At 40.1% G+C, this 17,763-nt stretch overlaps 1 protein-coding gene across 8 annotated transcripts in view; it reads right to left on the reverse strand.

Annotated features, from left to right (window-relative positions):
• Positions 1 to 16,972, reverse strand: part of stac (SH3 and cysteine rich domain) — a 29,073-nt gene extending 12,101 nt beyond the window's left edge. Inside the window, exons 1-5 of one of the 8 annotated variants that reach the window (XM_031847571.1) lie at positions 13,573 to 16,972; positions 12,464 to 12,940; positions 11,142 to 11,174; positions 9,186 to 9,519; positions 2,479 to 2,612 (exon numbers count right to left, since the gene is read on the reverse strand). In XM_031847571.1, the coding sequence (XP_031703431.1) occupies positions 2,479 to 2,612; positions 9,186 to 9,519; positions 11,142 to 11,174; positions 12,464 to 12,577 (615 nt within the window). In that variant the 5' untranslated portion in view covers positions 12,578 to 12,940; positions 13,573 to 16,972. Of the gene's footprint in view, positions 1 to 2,478; positions 2,613 to 9,185; positions 9,520 to 11,141; positions 11,175 to 12,463; positions 13,215 to 13,572 lie in introns of those variants that run through there. The other 7 variants (XM_031847570.1, XM_031847569.1, XM_031847576.1 and 4 more) reach the window with 7 other exon arrangements.
• Between the last annotated feature and the right edge of the window lie 791 nt (positions 16,973 to 17,763).

A 17,763-nucleotide genomic window follows, 5' to 3' on the forward strand; every position in this document is an offset into this window, starting at 1 on the left:
ACTGGTGCTGTCAGTGACTTCATTGAGTACACTGATGTTGTGACAGCAATGATTGTAGGTTTTGGGGAAATCTGGGGAAGAGTCATGGTGGCCATTCTGATGTGTCTTTAATCCACAATATGCTTTTTTCTGTTCATTAAAAAGTCACTGGGAGAAGAGAACTCCACTTAAATTATTTATTCATGCACAGCTGTTTCAGGTAGCGCAGAATAATGATACAGCCATACGAAGTTGTACAAAACATTGTTATCAGTTCTCAGGTACTGCTGTTTGATCTCACATACATTGAGAGATTCATCCAAACGCTTTTAGATATTGGGAGAGAACATGCATATGGTGAATGTTTTCACTGATCTTGTCTCTGTCAAACACTGAATCAAACTTGTGTCGTGTACACTGGGCACCAAGGAAACACAAAGGAATCTGGATGAAGCTGTAGCTGCAAACTGGAAAATGGAAAAACTGTTGCTGGAGTTGTAAAGACTGAATCTAAACCATAACTGTGTGTCAGGAGAAGCTAAAGCAACTTATTTTAGTGAATGGTCCATAACCATAAAAACAGGAAAACCTTGTGTGTTTGATTCTAAGTTTCAAAATTTCACTGAAAACCAAACTATTCCTCCACGGTTGTTGAAAATCATAAAACATTAGCATCATCAGCTGATTGTTGCCAAAGCTAAAGGTGAAGTAATGTTATGTAACCAAATAGCTGAACCACAAAGGCCTGACTGTTAATACCACCATTTCTAAACTATACAGTATGTGTTATGAATTCACTGTCATTGTTTCAGTAAGCACAGAAACCTAGTGAACAAATGGTGAAACACTGGTTTCATGGTTTATAAAGATGCAGAGCGTGAGCTAACTTGATTTCTATGCTGAAGAGTTCTCAAGCCAAGAGAAACAAGCATGGCTGCTGAAGTCTCCAAATTTAGAGTAAATTGAATTTAGAGCTGTACTCCACTGGGGGAACTTCCCTTTTTATCTATTGACCTCTCAACCTCATTTTCCACTCCTAAGAGCCGATCATATCTGCAAGCCTCATCCCTCAGGCATCTAGTGGAGAGAGGTCACAAGGCCTGCCTGTACAGTTAGTACTTCCATATCATTTCCATATGACATCTACGCACTTTATTCTTGCTGATTATCACAAACTCAGCTTTTTTCAAATTCCCTCAACTAATTCCAGCCACATTTTCTCAATAGAGGTGTAGCCAAATACTGGGAACAAGGTAAGAAAAGGTAGGAAATCACACATAATATGCCCTGACAGTGTTACAATCTCTTTCTCCTCAGTGTGGGTTGTGTGCGAATGACTAAAGAGTCCCAGTTCAGTCCTGACTGCCAGTTTGCTGGACTGCCATCAAAGTAAAAAAAAACGTTCTTGGAGCTGGCCTTCGCTGGTGTAACTGAATCCTCCCCAGTGAAAACGCTCAGCCCTTCCCAACAGACCAAGTCCAAAACCAAATGGTCTCATTACACTGCAGGTTCACATAAGATGTGAGACGATGATGATTGTGAATCACATAATAGCCCGCGATTTCCATTATCATCACCCAGAAATGAGGAGAGGCCCCAAGAAAGTCTGTTGCTGGGAGGGAAAATGATATTCAATGATGATAGCAAGGCTTGATCTCTCAGTTGATGATTTTTAAGTGAGGAGGTTATATTACAGATCATGATCATGAGGTAATAACACTGAAAAGACTCATTGACTGAACCAAATAACAATTAAATAAATTCCCCCTACTCAATGAGGCAGTTTTGCTCTAGTTCTTTATGTCAACACGTAAGCACATTTAAAATCAGTAGCTGATCACCGATCAATACCGCCAACTTTCCCATTTTTGTGATACTGAAAGGCTTTCACAATCGCACTGCCTCAGCTAGTGATTTAAAAGCTAAAATGGAATAATTAATGATGTGATAATTGTTCCAAATATTATTTTACACCCCCTTCTTTCACAAACAAGCCAATGCTCCACTCGCATATTAAAAAGCAGACATCAAGGCTGGGACTGTGAAATGCCAAACACATCATAACACTCTGACATGTGACATCTTCAATAGAGGTGATGAAGTTGCTTCAGGGTGATTGTATTGATTCTGATTCAATGGTCTATGCTGACAGCAGCCCGGCAGAACTTAACAGAGGGTCGGAGGAGGTCAGCATTTTTGTAAATAGTGAGTTGCATTGCTATTATCTAACACTTAGACGGACAGACTGATGATATAACGATTATGAGCATGATGACGAGGATGGACGGTGACAGATGTACCAGCACACTCGCACATAAAGTGTGATTTCTGAATAAGCACATTCTACTGGGAAACGGTCAGAAAGCCAATTTCAATATGTCTGTTTTGGTTTTTATCATACTGACATAGTAAGTATATGTTCCCAAACTGTTGACAGCAAAGAGAAAAATGTCTATATTATGTCTTTGTGTCTGTGTTATTTGGTGTCATGCATCTTACCAGTTTGCCCATGCAGCGCTGCTGTCCCACTCCATTCTCACATTTGTGATGTAGGCTCATCTTGCAGGCTTTGCAGCGGAGGCCATGCTTTGCCGTGTTTCCCGCCAGGAACACCACATGCTTGGCTGTTGTTCCTGATACACACACAGAAAAAGAGGCAAAAAGGTTCACATATGTCCTGCAGGAACTGGATTCAAATGGTGTCCCTAAGTGAGCAGCAAACTACATGGCGAAAAATTGGCTTTACGCGCTTATTCGTAGCCTAGGCTTTATGCACTGGCGAAAACCTGCGAAGAGAAATGGGACAAAATTTTGCGAACGTGACACATGAGGTGCATTTCTGCAAAACCATTTAAAACAAACTGACTGTAATTGAGCAGGTGCTATCAACAGCATGAGAACCCATTTCAAACTGCTGCCTGTGTGAGGCTCACCCTCCCTTATTAATACACACGCAATCACAGTTGCTGGAATAAATTAAGATTAATCTGATTTATCTGTGAGCCAAAGTTATGCAACACTGCAACAGCAAACATCCAGCATGCTTCCACGCATTAATGCACAGGGGTGTGTGAAGGAGCAAAAAATGAATTTGGATAGAGAGATAGATGTGGAGACTAGATTGTGGAGATGTGAGATTGTAAAGAGAAAGGTGTTGGCAGAGAATAAAAGCTCACATGGCAACCACAACACATTGCATCAATGCAATCTTTAATGGGGATCACTGGGCTGGGGCTCTGTCATTGTGAGTGTTTGTGAGACAGAACAAAATACAACAAAAGGGTGAGAGATGAATGGGCAGGTTCAGCATGCAGTAAGTGTGTAAAACCGCCATGATTGGGTAGTAAATGGGGAGAGTAATTTTCCCTGGAGGAAAATCCAGCTTTCATCTTACATTTAATTCCATTTTAACAATTGTTCAATGCTTGGAGGGAGCGATGTGTCCAGAACTTAAAACACCAAGTATTGATAAATGCTCTGCATTGAAATAACAATACGTTTGGCTGACTGGCCGGCTGTTACTGGACTGTGGAAGAGTGCGGTATAAGACCAAATATATAAAAATGTGCAATTATTTCCTTTTAACGTTTCAAATGATACATCCTCACAAAAGATAAAATGAAAGAAGGGTTTCTAAGAAGACTTATCTCTAAACCATTACCATGGTACACATAACAGGACAAAAAAAAAACACCACTTGCAGCCAGCAGTGGAGTATCAGTCATTCCACATTAACAAGAGACGACAGTGTTAACAAGTCCCAGTGCTGTTATTAGTTGTAGTCTGGCAGATATGCACCTCCAGCTCTTTATTGATCAGTCAATGAGCATGAGCCCTGGCCTGGCCTACACTCTGCATGCATGCATTTGAAAATTCTGACGTGCAAAGGATTCATCGATCTTCATCAGTATGCGCTAAGAGCGCGGAGAGGATAATCAGAGAGCAATCATCACTGAAAGATTATCAACGTTGTTCGCAATTGTCAAGTTTTGTCCAGTTTTTTTGTGCATTGTGAATGGGCATTGCGGCAAGCACATACTGTCAGCATTTCAATCTCGACTGCAGCATATTGAGTTTAGTGAGCAGAGATAACACTGTAACTATGAAACCAAGCAGAACACCTGATCCCCGAACAAGACAGCAAACACAAGATACTGTGTACTTAAGGTACAAAGCCCTTCATGTAGTTTACTTAGCCAACAAGGGGGACAAATCTCTGCTTGCCCTTCACGTGCTGCAATGTGAACTGGTGTCACGGCTATCTGGAACTGGGCAGCAGTGACAGGAACTCAGTAATGGGTGGAAAACTGTATATGTATTGCCCATTTTAAGCTCTTGTGTTGCTTGGCTGAGCCTGACCGCCCACAGAGCTGGCGGACTTAGAGAACCTAAGACGGAAACCAAGAGAAATGTGATCCTGGCCTGAACCTCTCATCGGTTAGCCCCCATATTGACACAAAAAGCAACAACAGCAGGAGCAGAGGCAATGAGCACGACCTGTACCAATTTTTAGGTCACTCTAAATCAATGATGTTCAATGAAGACTTGTGAGTTTCATTCTAAGTCATCTTTAAGACACCGTGACTCAAGTTCTTGTCTGTGTGTGATTGGCTTGTTTGAGCTTACTCACTCCAACATGGAGGAATAATGAGATAACTCCATGTTAACTCATAACAGCTTACGAAGGGAACAAACCGCTGTGTTTCCGCAGGCTGATACAAGAAACTGACATTGTCGACTTTCTTCAGTAATGGCTGAGTAATGATGTTAGTGCACGTGTGTGTGTTTAGGTGCTTTTTCCTCCAGGCTTGGAGAGGAGGCCAGGACATTACAGCTGTGAAGAAAGTGAGTGGCTCTCTATGGCATTTGCTCTTTCTTGGCTACTCTGCTTTTAAAGTCCATTCTTCATTTAACAGTAAAGGACAAGACTCCTGCCAGAGTTCCCATACCTCTTGCCTCAATTTTTTTTCCCACAGTCTTTATTCCTTAATTTCCCAATCTTTCTCCCTACAGTATCTCTCTCACGCTGCACACTCTCTTTACAACAGCCACACATTGATCCATTAAGCCACTGTTTTTACTTCACGCCTCCTGATTTTTCGTGCAAATAACCTTCATCGTGACAAAAACTCCTCCACCTCCTGTTCTTATTAAGCTCCTCCAAAACACTGACCTGAGCAGCAGTCTTTGGTTAATTTACATACTTTAATTAGTTTCTCCCACGGCCATTGGATTTTTTTTTTCACCACCAAATATCCCATTTACCCATCTAGAGAATTAGGGAACTAAGGCCTAGAATGCTGAATACAAAGGTGGAGTATAGCTTGTTATGTGTCCATCTGAGATCAGGGATTGTCAGGGGTACGGATGTAACGTAGGCTACAAGTCTACAATCATGCCAGCATCTCTGTGAGACTATGGTTAGAACTACATGCTAACATTTTCACAATGGCGACAAGCTGTTGTTTTGCAGTTATAATGTTTACCATGTGAAGCATGTCACTTTCTTTTATCTTTTTATGAACGGGCTCTTTTCAGCTGACATTTTCCACGCTGGCGCCCATACAGTTTGACATTCTTTACTACATTTTAATAATGCAATGGTGTGACAGACATTTTCAAGACATGGCAGACAATGTTGGCTGTCAGTTGTAACACTAAAATTAATCAATGGGGGTATCAGTGGAAGTGCAAGGTCGTCACAACACACAGCTGTTGTATCTTGTGTGACAGAAAGAGAGAAAACACTACTGACACCCGTTAGTATACACCTCATTCACAGTAAGTGTGTGTTTGTCTGACATGTTTGTGCAGTGTGTGTTTTAATGCAGCGAGAAGTCGTAAAGCCTCAGTTAGCATCGCTAACTGAGGCATATCTCATATCTGTCTACTACCCCACCTTGACCTCTCACCCCCCCAGATTTATTTCTCTCTAGGGTCCACCGAACCTGTCATGTGTATCTCAGGGATTTCATAGCACGGATTGGTGCATGTTAATCAAGGGAGATTACTTTCTAATTCGTGGTGAATATCAACTTGTCTGATTAATTAATCCAGGAATTTAGATGCCTTGATTTGAGGCATTTAAGGGATTGTGTAAGTAAATCTCTGCCTAATCCCTAAATGTTGATGCAGGATATCCGTGATTACTGACTGACAGTGATACTAATTTGTAATACTTTGTAATAGAAGCTTACATTTCTGTATTCTCCATCTGCATATATCCCTCATACAGTACTTATACTGTACAAAGTATAGTCCTACAAGCTCTTTGTGTGGAATTTGTTACCTAAAAATCTGCCCGAATAATTATATTGTACCCTCTGTCAGTCACAGCTAACTCTCCCATTCACTCATGTAGACATTTATTTAATAAGCCATTTGCTGCAAAGACCTGGAATCAATATCTCATCATCAGCCTGTACTCTATCGGAGCATTTTGTTCACAGTGAAACATTTTGTTCACAGTGAAACAAATTCACTGTGGGCATCACAATAAGGACACTTGCTTTTATGGACAAAAGCTGAACACCGCACATAGCACTTAGCCCGTGTAATGATGTGAAACACAATAGCAGCGAGAGTAACCTTGGAATAAATAGAGGAAAATGTGGTGAGACAGGCACACTGAATACACCTTTTGGTTAAGTTGCAATAGTACTCTTAACCTCTTCTTCTTAAAGGCTCTCTCCACCCACACAGGTGTTTGCAATTACTCTGGCTGATTAGACGGCTACTCAGGTTGAAGTTGGGTGCAGCTGTGCTTAACTTTATGACCGAATAACAATGATGACAATTTTTCCTACAAGGAGTCTCCTCTTATTCGTATCTTGTGACAAAGCAGAGTCAAACAGATGAAGTGTTGACCTTGATCTTAGTTAGAAAATGAATAAATGATTAAAACATCTTGACTGTTTTTACTAGGCTGTAGTTTTACTAGAGGTTTCAAAACAAAGATGAACGCCTACAGAAAAACTGGTAATATATTTATTGCTCTATCAAATATTTATAATCTAGTTCTGCTTCATCTATAAAACCTAATGAATGAGTCAGTGAGCACTTTAATGTAATTCAGCCATCTTGGTTATGGATGACACAATTAATTTGTACGGGCTTTTATACAATAAAGGATCCTCATACAGGAATAAGGTGGGTGTTTAATGTTTCTAGGCTGCCTTTTGCAATATAAACACATTTATATATTGCACATAGGTAATAATCTACATATTAGGGTGCGTTACCAATTGAAAAATTCGTAACATTGATTATGAGATTGCCCCTAGAGGTAAAACGAGTGTATATTTCATTTAATCCAATTAAAGAAGACCATATCAGGTTACATATATTATATTATTTATCTTTTCAACTTGTGTTTATTGGGTAAAGTTAAACAAACAAACATTCCAGATATCACACACAACATTTTTCTTTTAAATTATACTGAATAGAAATCCAAAAATATTTTATCATTTTCATTTATTTTCAGTGGCGTATTTCTATATTTTATTCGGTTTTATCGACAAGATGAACAAATGAAAATCTGTATTTAAAACAGTTATTTTGTACTTGAGAGAACCAACAATGTGGTTTTGTGCACACTGAAATGTGTAAACGTGTATTTAGTTTGCTGTGCACTAACATTCATTCAATTACAAGTATCTTCCACTTAACACAATCTTGTCCACCTTTATCAATGTTATAAAACACTTGTAAACAATTACTGCACTATTTTAACTCCATAAAAATGCAGATAATGTCTGGGCATTATGATTTAATAATCATAGCTTGTATTATCAGTTCAAGCCCCTCTACCACAACTGTGTATCTCTCTCTCTCTCTCTCTCTCTCTCTCTCTCCTGTGTGCTGCCCTTTGACTGTGAGACACAGTCTTTAACAGCACCATCGAAGCTTATTACACAGACACACACACACACACACACAGAAAAATCACCTCTACTCCCTGTCTCTCTGCTGTGTTCTCATTAAAGCAGGACAAATGAAGAAGAGGGCAGCATCTTTTTTCATCAGTGGACCGGAGGGCTCAGCACCTATCACAGAGCCAGGGAGGCCTGACATCATACTTTCATTATTAACAGACCACCAGAGGCCCATTCAAGGCTTCGGCCAGTGGATGCGTGTCACTGGCCACACCAACAGACTAGTGTAAAGAAACAATGGTCATAAATATGTAGAAATATGTTTTATGGTGGGATGAACTTTAGTTTTGCTTGAGTAGTATTAAAGCCAGTATGGATTTTTGATGACCAATACCAAAACTGATAGCAAATAGATTTGTTAGTCTTCCATCCTAATGGGAAATGAAAAGAAATGTTTGACTCAATGTCCCAACTAAGAACTTTAAAGGGTCTGTTGAATTTGCTTTTGTAAGGTTTAAAGAGTGAGATCTAAAGCTCTAAGATACACGGGACAAAGCTAAATTATTTCAGTTATGCAAAGAAAATCAAAGACTGTTGGCAAACTGATACAGCGCTGGTGTTACTCCAGTATACTGTATATATACACATGCTGTATACATGCTACCAAATGTGAAATCAGGGGATTGTTGAGCAGATGGTACGGGCAGCCCTTGTCATTATCGTGCTGCAGAGGCCCTGAGATATAAAGACTAAGTGGTCCCTCAGTACTGATGGTTAACAAGGAGGGGAGCAGCCAGAGAAACCGGAACATCTGGCGAGGGGAGAACAGGGAGAGGCGCTGGCACTGTTGTTGGCTATCTGACACCCCAGCGGACAGATGGAGGGACCTGGCTCAATGTGTGAAAAAAAGGACGACTGAAACACTTTGGTCACGTCAGCAGGTCAGGTTGGATGCTCAGTGTCAGGTGCCTAAATGTCGGGGAGTTTTCCAATACATATGGCTTGTGTGTTCATTCTGAATAAAAAACTTTAGGATATGAAAACAAATGTAGGCGCTTTAGGAGACGAAAACCACGTACATCCTGCTGTGCCCATACCATATGTGCATATTATTGCATATTCATTACTTCATTATTTAGTTTACTAATACCTTCCATCAGGTTAGCTGATGAAGGTCTCATTATGAAAAGGTTATTCTCAATGCTGTGATTGCAAAGTTCCTTAGATAATGTGCAGGATTTTTTTTTTACCTTGCTTTCTCCTCTGATCTGTGCTTTGTTTGGTATATTCTGATCACACTAATGAAGGAGGGCGGCATTGTAACCATACCTACGATCATGTGGTTGCAGACGTCACAGAACGTGGGCTTCTTGAAGATGTGCTCCATGAAGCAGTGTCCTGCCGAGTCTACCTGCAGCGGGTTGCGTAACTGGGAGCGTGATGTGGGTGGAGGTGCAGAGGGGATGGCTGGAGGGACCGGAGGAATGGGGAGGTTGGTGGTGTGCGGCGGGGCCATCCCGATGTTGCAGAGATGGCCCGTGCTGCTGCTCACATCTGAGAGAAGCTCCGTCTTGTTGTCGTTGCTTGTTCGGAAGAAGTTGTCCGCGCTCTTGCTGCGGATGCTCTTGGTCTTGAAGGATAAGGAGCGCTTGAGTCTCTGCAGCTGAAAAAAGAGATTTAAAAAAAAGTTGAAGTAAAATAGAGCAAGGGAGAGAAACAGACAGAAAATGAAAAGGAGAGAGAATGACAGAGGACATAGAATAATTCAGTGGCGTAAATCAATTCCTGTGATAACCTAAATAAATTACAAAGGTAGTCTCTAAAACCTTCTGGCAAATATCTCAGTGTCCGATGGCTGATAAAAGACCATTGAGAGGGGCAACTTATCACTGCGCAATGAAAAACCTTTGAGATTCCCTGGAAGGTAATGTGATTTCCTGGTTAGAGCAATGCATCACATCAGCACTATTTCTCACACGCTGTGCTGCCATTTCTGGCTGCAGCCTCTATCAATCTCCTTAGGCTCCTCTTTTACAGTAATGCTATTCATAACACTCCACACTGACAGCCCCTCATTTAACCTCTCAGTGTGTACTTCCTCCTCCATGAAACCAACTTAATCCCCCGCTCAAACACGCAATAAAGAATCTCTAAGCTACTGTATTGAGTGATTTTATGGTTCTGGTTTCTGGCTGGTGTGTGGCTGCAGGTCTCTGATTGAAGAATTATATTATGTTTCATGTGACTGATGGGTAAGGAAGGACTCTATTATATCTTAGCACACAGTCCGTCCCCTTCTAAGTTTGCTCCAAAGTATTAGTTATGTACACACTGACACAGTTTATACATGATAACATTATAACAGATTTGGAGTTGAGATACTAACATGAAATCCCAGACTTAAACTATACAATACAAATAAGGGAAAAAACAAACATACATTGTCAGCTGATGATGTTGTTGGCTAAAACGCCTGAACAATTGCAGCTTATCATTGAAGCTTTGGTACGGTGAAGATCAATCAATTGTACGGGTCACTCTGGAAAAAATCAATTTGGACCCTTTCTCTCCCGTTACCACCCACACACAGGAACGCACAACAGACAGCACACATATATTCTACTGCAGCCTCTTGTAGTTCTTCACTTGCATGGCTTTTACACACCCTGAAAAGTAAAGTTGTTGGTAACACATAACAGTAATGTTAACACAGTTAGGTCTTGATAAGTAAATGATATACATAAGCAATTTTTGTCTGGACATTCTGCATGTGTACTTATTTTAAACGGCTGTAATGGGAAATTGTACGATACATCTTTCCTGTAAGGTGGTTTTATATATCTAAACTTAAAAAAACAACTATATTAAATAGATAAAGTGAGGCAATGTGTGCATGCATTGAGGAGCTCATGCTGTGTTTGATGGCACCAAATCTGTGGGAGCTGAGTTCTATCCGAAGCAGAGAGGGTTAACGGGGCTATAGGTAATGCAGAAAAAATAAGAAATAAAAGCCAGTTATGGCATAAGATGACATATCAAATCATTGTTAATAAATAAAGTTAATGATGCAGTCTCTAAACAAAGAGTGCCCTCTAGAAACATGAGTGACGGTGGATGAAACCTTATATGGCATGGATGTCACCAAAGTGATCTACCTTAAAGAGCAGTAACAGTTGTAACGCAAAACAACTTTTTTTTATCTTTATGTACATGCAGGTATGCTGTTATGTTACAATGGACTAAAATCAGCAGTGCGCTACAGTTTACACAAGAGTGGAGGCTCACCTTGCGCTTGTGATGTTCAGGCCTCACAGTATTCTTAAAGGAGGAATACAAACAGAAACAAAGCTTCACTTGATGGTAGAACATGTGTTCAGCCTACTGTGGAACTCATTCTACTTGTACTGCCTGTAAGGATGATTAAACAATTCTATAATCACGTTTTTTGTTGGGATGTGTTCTAATAAAGTGAGATATTGGAAAGGAGTGTGGTTGTTTGGCAGAGGCTTTATGTGAAATGTCAGCCAGGACTCTCTTGAAATACATAGTGACCAGATGTGCTAAAGCAAGAGCTCACATGCACAAGCTTTAAAAGACCCAATACAAAGAGGAGGGCATCACTATGATCGTGATGAAAGCTTCAACTTTTTCTCTGAATTTCACAAACTGTCATTTAGAGAATAATAAAGATAAAGTATGTGTCTCATCTGTCCTTCATATGCGCTTCGGGACAGGAGAGGAGAGCTGATGTGGCCATTAACTAGCATGATGACTAGTCCAATATTCTACTGCAAGTTGTAGTAGTCTGGGTAACATGTGACCGACATAGATGGCAAAACACCTGAGGCAGGAACTGTGGATCTCTATCGCACAGCCTCCTTTCCACTCAGCCACAAGTTGAAATTACAATACCATATTCCACTTATTTATTAATATACACATATCAGTAACACCATACTAATTCTTTTACCACTACAGCACACTGTGAACATGTTTTTAGGTTCATTCAAGAGCTTTAAAAAGCCGTTCCACCGTCATTGATCTCGCAACAATTAATTTAAATACCATAAATCCCTATTAGTTATAGGTTTGTGGCCTCTTCCCTAGAGAAAAAAACACACACAATATATGTACACTAAAGTCATAAAAAGAGTGTGTGTGAACTCGATTGTGAGTGTAACCTGGTTTATCTAAAGGTTTTTTTCTTATTATCATGATGTTATTCTCATGGTATTCTTACAGGCTGAGGTCTGTTGTACTAATAATGAGTCTGCATTGGCCCTTCATCGCACTTTAAACGGGGTTTTTTTCTGTCCTATTTGTACAGCTAGTATGGTATTTTCCCTAAAGGTATTCAGTTTAGACTCATGACGCTGTTTTAAAGGGGTGATCAGTCTGAGTCATTGACAGAAAAAATACATAGTTTACATGCCTGTTTTTCTTTTTGGGAGCTGGTCCCTGTTGAGTCGATTTCAGTGTTTCAGAGTTTGTTTGCCCAGCTCTATTAATAAGAGTTGTTGGACTGATGAACAGTAGCGGATCCCACAGTCTATCCGTCTATCTGAGGGGGTTTTGATGAATAATAAATAACAACAGGATAGTCCTACCTTGGTTTCCTGCTGGCTGGCGTTCGCCGACGGGGATTTGGGTGTCTCATTCTGGTCCCGTTCGTCCTCTTTGCCCCCACTTTCGTCCTGAATCATATTGGCCGGTGGGATCATCCTCTCTTTTTGCGATCTTTTTGCGATCTCTGTAGAGTTTGTTTTCCCCCAAAGCTCTTTACATATTTTCCACTCCTCTATAGTCACCGTGAGCTGCGGATATGAGGAGGGGAAGTAATTCAGCCCCACTGCTGCTGTCGCGAAGGGAGAGATCCGAGTTCCATCCGCCGTAATGAGACGATGAGGAGAAATAAGTGCTCACCAAATCAAAAGTTGAAAGCCAGTCCAGTTCAGCTTGAAAGTGCCCTGTCCTTCTAAATGAGGCTTTCGCGTTTATCGTGTCGTCGTGCGTAATGCCGCCAAGACATTTCCACGAGTCCACGCTGCGCTCCGCACACTGCCAATACTCTGATGGGAGGAGAGCTGTAAGCGAGCAAGGGAGGGAAGGATGTGGAAGGAGGAGAGATGTGACACAACGACTCTGTCCTGCCAAAATTCAGACGGAAGACACTCTCAGTGTAAAACACCCATATGGTCAAATTGATAGACTGCAAAGTAAAACGACAACAACAAACCAAAAGACAACTAAAACAAAATGTTTGTATTTGTGCTATGCAAGGCGAACCCTATCTGGTATCTACAGAAAACAGAACCTCAAAAGACAAATTATAGAAAATGTAAAGTTCTAGGTGCAAAAGTAAGAAAGTACACAAACTATATGTTATAATAATAATATTTTGACATTTGGGAAAATATACTTATTGGCTTTCTTGTCAAAGGTTGTGTAAGAAGATTGATACCATTGTAAATGATTGTTATCAATGTTCTCACCTTGCTTACTCTCAGCAAGAAAATTAATAAGGCATATTCTCCAAAACGTCAGTTTATTATTTAATTAATAAATATACTGAAAGGTGTGTAGGTGTTGAAATTCTTTTTTTTCTCAAGAGTCAGCCAAGGAAACAATGACACTGTCAAACATATATTAACACATCAATAAGCCATTCTTCAGGACACAAACACTATTATGACACTTGAAATATGAGGCGTCTCACCGGCCTCAGATTGGATGTGATGCCCGCTGTAGAGATACATCACGCTGCCCTCCTGAAGGCCCCCCTGTGATGTGATGTCCTTGAAGTTATATTGCGGGAGGAACGAGGCAGGCGCCAGACTGCAGCCTCCTCACTCTGACAGGGATACCGACACAGTCCCAAGAAGTGAGTCCACATATCCAGCTCAGTTTCTGCTAGAAATCAGAAGGGATTCCCCCCCCTCAAAAACTCAGCTACATCCCCTGACACGAGACTTACAGCTTGTATAATCTAAAGAATCATCATTTTAGGTTTTTGTTCGAATCATTTTGTCAGATTATGTCACCAAAAATCGGTGGATCTGTTAATTTAACACTTGTGATTAACAAGCTCACTACAATTTACAGCATCATCAAAAAAGCATCACCTGAATGACAAGTATTCAGGGGCTGATGATGCATTTAGTGTTATAGAGCCATAAATCAGAGAAAGAGAGGCGGAGTGAATGAAGCGCAGAGATGTATGGTGGCGTGTATATATCTACAGTAAATCAGTGATGTAATTTAAGCTACAGGTGGTTTACCCTGCTTAGTTAGTTCAGGAGGCTTGGATGAGGTTGTATTAACCCACAGTGTATTCTGAGAGAGAAGACTGGGAAAAATGTGAACCTTTTTATGGGATTTTTTGTTTTTTTCCAAATACTAATTCAAAGGCCAAGAGTGAGCTGTCATGCTGCTTACCTGTTGAAAATGTTGTGTAAATTATTCTCACTAGTTGGGTCTGCCTTGGACTTTTTAATTTGTCACAGGGCACTTTTTGAGTTTTCTAATGCTGGTTTTGAATTGAGACCACGAGGTTGTACGCATTCACATGGTAGCCCACCACCTGGAGAGTGCATAAGAAAATCCCCCGAGTCAGTCAGAGAGCCAGACTATACCAGAACATGAGTCAATGTTGCATTTGTGCATGTATGTCCACGTGGTGTGTGCGTGTGGTTCCTGTGAATCGTGTCAGCAGAAATGCATGAACAGTGGTGCCAGGAAGACAGAAGAGAGAGCTAGGTGTGAAAAGAAGGGGATGACAGACTGAGAGAGAACATTCTAATACCCTCAGCTGCTGGCCCATCATATGGAAAGACGAGAGAGGAAGACGGAGCGATGGAGGAGAATAGGACAGAGGATTGGAGCGATAGTGGTTATTCCAAGCGGGAGGTTTCAGCAATGTCTTTTTATGCAATTCTTTCTTTATTACAATAATTATTTATGTACAATACACGTCTTAAAGCCACCAGTGTGACCTCCTCCATTTGTTCTAACTTTGAGGTATTTCCTCTTGTTTACCTGCCACCTGATGAGACAGTCTGTAAAAATATATATTTGAAATGTTTAGCAGATTATATCAGAAAGTACATTCCATTCCAGCAGACATTTCCGTTTGGAGGATCTTCGTCAAACTTTCCAGAAGCAGCTTTCTGTTTTGTTTTTACAACCTGCTCTGGTTGTTTTCATGCATTTCTTAGAAATGTATTCACCTTCTCAGGGAATGTGATGATTAAACATGAAAATGCCTGCAGGTATTTCTTTTAAAAGTCTGATTGCCACAGAAATGTTAAACCAAACAGATCATAAGATCGACCTCTTCATCAGTGGAATTGAGTGCAGACTGTGAGGAAGTTGTCTATTCCATCATGATTTATTAATCTAAAACTTGTTATTGTTTTCATATTCAAGCAGGAGCTGAAACTGATTATCGATGATGTCAATAATAATGTAGAAATGTAACACAAAATAAAACAACAATGTCTATTGTGTGCAGTTCACCATGACGTTGTCAGGATCACGCTTGGATGTGCACGTGTGTTGGCAGACCCGTTGATGAGGTCGTGTATATTAGGATGTGCTGAAATGTGTGTGTCTTTGTGTGAATAATGCTCTGCAGTAACTGCTTCACCAGCTGTTTGCAGGTCGCTTCCACAGAGTTGTAAAGGCTGAGTACCTCGCTGCATATAGAATGATTTCACATGTAAAGGTGTTGAATCGATTTAAAAAAAACAACACATGTCACTGGAGCTTATTTCTGCCTTTGGAAGATTAGAAAGATCTCCAGCTGTCTGAGTTGTTGCTGGTTGGAATTCATCAAACTGGATTCAGCAGATCCAGTCTAACTTTTTAATTGAATCTTGCCCTTTGTTTTTCAGGTAACAATTGTTTGCTGACTATTCGGAGTTAATGCAGGGTCTTAAAAATACATGAAATTTCATGGATTGGAGGGAAGTCTCCTGCTCACACACATGATGATCGCATCAGTTTCTGCCATCAGCGTTATCACATTCATGGCAAAAGTCATATAGCTAACGTATGATTGCAGTATCATAAATAATGATCCACCCATTTTCATTATTATTGCTCTTCTTTAGATGTAATACAACACTGACTTTTTGTCAACTCCCTGGGAAATTGATGAGAAGGTAACTTTCTAGTTTGGGAGGTTATTATCATTCTTATTGTATCAGTGGAGCTTCTGTACCATGGAGCCTTCTAATTTAACACTGCAGCAGTTTTATAATTTATATGGTTCATAAGGCATTGCAAAGCATTTCTGTTTGTCAATGGAATGATTTCAGAGCAAACAGCAAATAGATGAAGCACGATAATGAAAACTTTGATCATATGTCCTGCAAAGTGATGGATGTGTATGAAGAGTAAAACTATATTAAGTGGTAGAGATTGCCCTTTAACGCCTGCTATCTAAAAATGTTAGCGATTACCAATGACCCAGCCTGACATTATACACACACACACACCTCCCAGCATGTGTTACAGTAATGGGCAAATGGATTCCCTAAGAACCAAAGCTAATTAGCCCATCTTATTATGAGACATCCTAGGAATAGTTTCTGCAGGGTACACAACGAGTAATGAGTGATAGAAGTATGCTGTGTGTGTGTGTGTGTGTGTGTGTGTGTGTGTGTGTGTGTTTGAGGGAGAGAGATTTCACTTTAGAGTTAAAATGTGAAATTATGGGTATCCAATGGCCCAACACACCTGAGCATTTTGTTGCATGATATGGCTATAACATGTTGTGTGTCCTCATCTACACTGTCAGATGTCCAATAAAGGCAAAATGGCCCAAAAAAAATCTTTTTAAAAATTCAAATTTCTCGACTCAGACTTGCTTTTATTTCAAAATGATACCACCTTTGATCAAAACATTTACACTATTGTTGGATCACTTCAATGAGCGTAGCTTCACCGATTAGTAAAAACTTTTTTAATTTGATAAATACACTTATTTGTTTTCTTATGTTATAAGTTATAGATGATGAACAATACCCCTCTCATGTCTGTTAAATATAAAGCTACAGCCAGCAGTAACAAATTAATCAAATGAGACATAATGTTAATTAAAGAACTTTTAAGGTGGATTTTGTTATCTTCAGATAGAGCCATCTCATCATACGATCTTCTCAACAAACGCTTGGAAGGAATGCAACAATGTGTATTTTCCCAAAATCACCATAATTCAAATGTGTGTGTGAACATTGCAGGTTGATATTAACACTCTAAAGATTATGAAATGCTAACTTTTTCTCAGCAAGTCTCGACTGATTCATGAATCTTCAGAATTTCAAAGGTGTAAAACTGACATGTTAATCACTGTCCATTTATCTCACTGGACACTGATTTAAGTGAGTGCAGCTGTTCAGATTGGAGCGTTGTTCTTGCTCCATATGACACAATGCTGACACCCCTACGACCATGTAACGGGTCTGCAGCTGGTCAGAACAAATGAGACAGCAGAGGCTAAAAACAGCACAGAACAGCAGCTGATCCTCTGCCTCGCTGGGAGCATCACGTCTCAGACAGGTTGACCTTATGTCAGACTGAGAGGGTTTGCTTTTGTTTGTTTTATTTTTGAACATGTGGCACGATTGGCAATTGTTAGTGGTCACAACATATTTTGCTAAATAAACACAAATTCCTTAATTTCCTTATGTGCCTGTACAAGGAATCAAGTTGACTGAGTTATGTGGATAACTTTATAATCCTAGGGTCTTACGTAAGTAGTACAAACATGAACATAGGAAAGCTTAAATTAGAATATTTCTTTCACTATGCTTGATAACATAAACATACTTCACCACAATTTGAAAGGACAGGGCTGACATAATTTAATGCTCCAAGTTTTTCTGTTTTATTCTCTTCACCCTCT

Source organism: Anarrhichthys ocellatus, unplaced genomic scaffold, assembly GCF_004355925.1.
Source record: "Anarrhichthys ocellatus isolate YVR2014 unplaced genomic scaffold, GSC_Weel_1.0 scaffold7, whole genome shotgun sequence".
NCBI lineage: Eukaryota > Metazoa > Chordata > Actinopteri > Perciformes > Anarhichadidae > Anarrhichthys > Anarrhichthys ocellatus.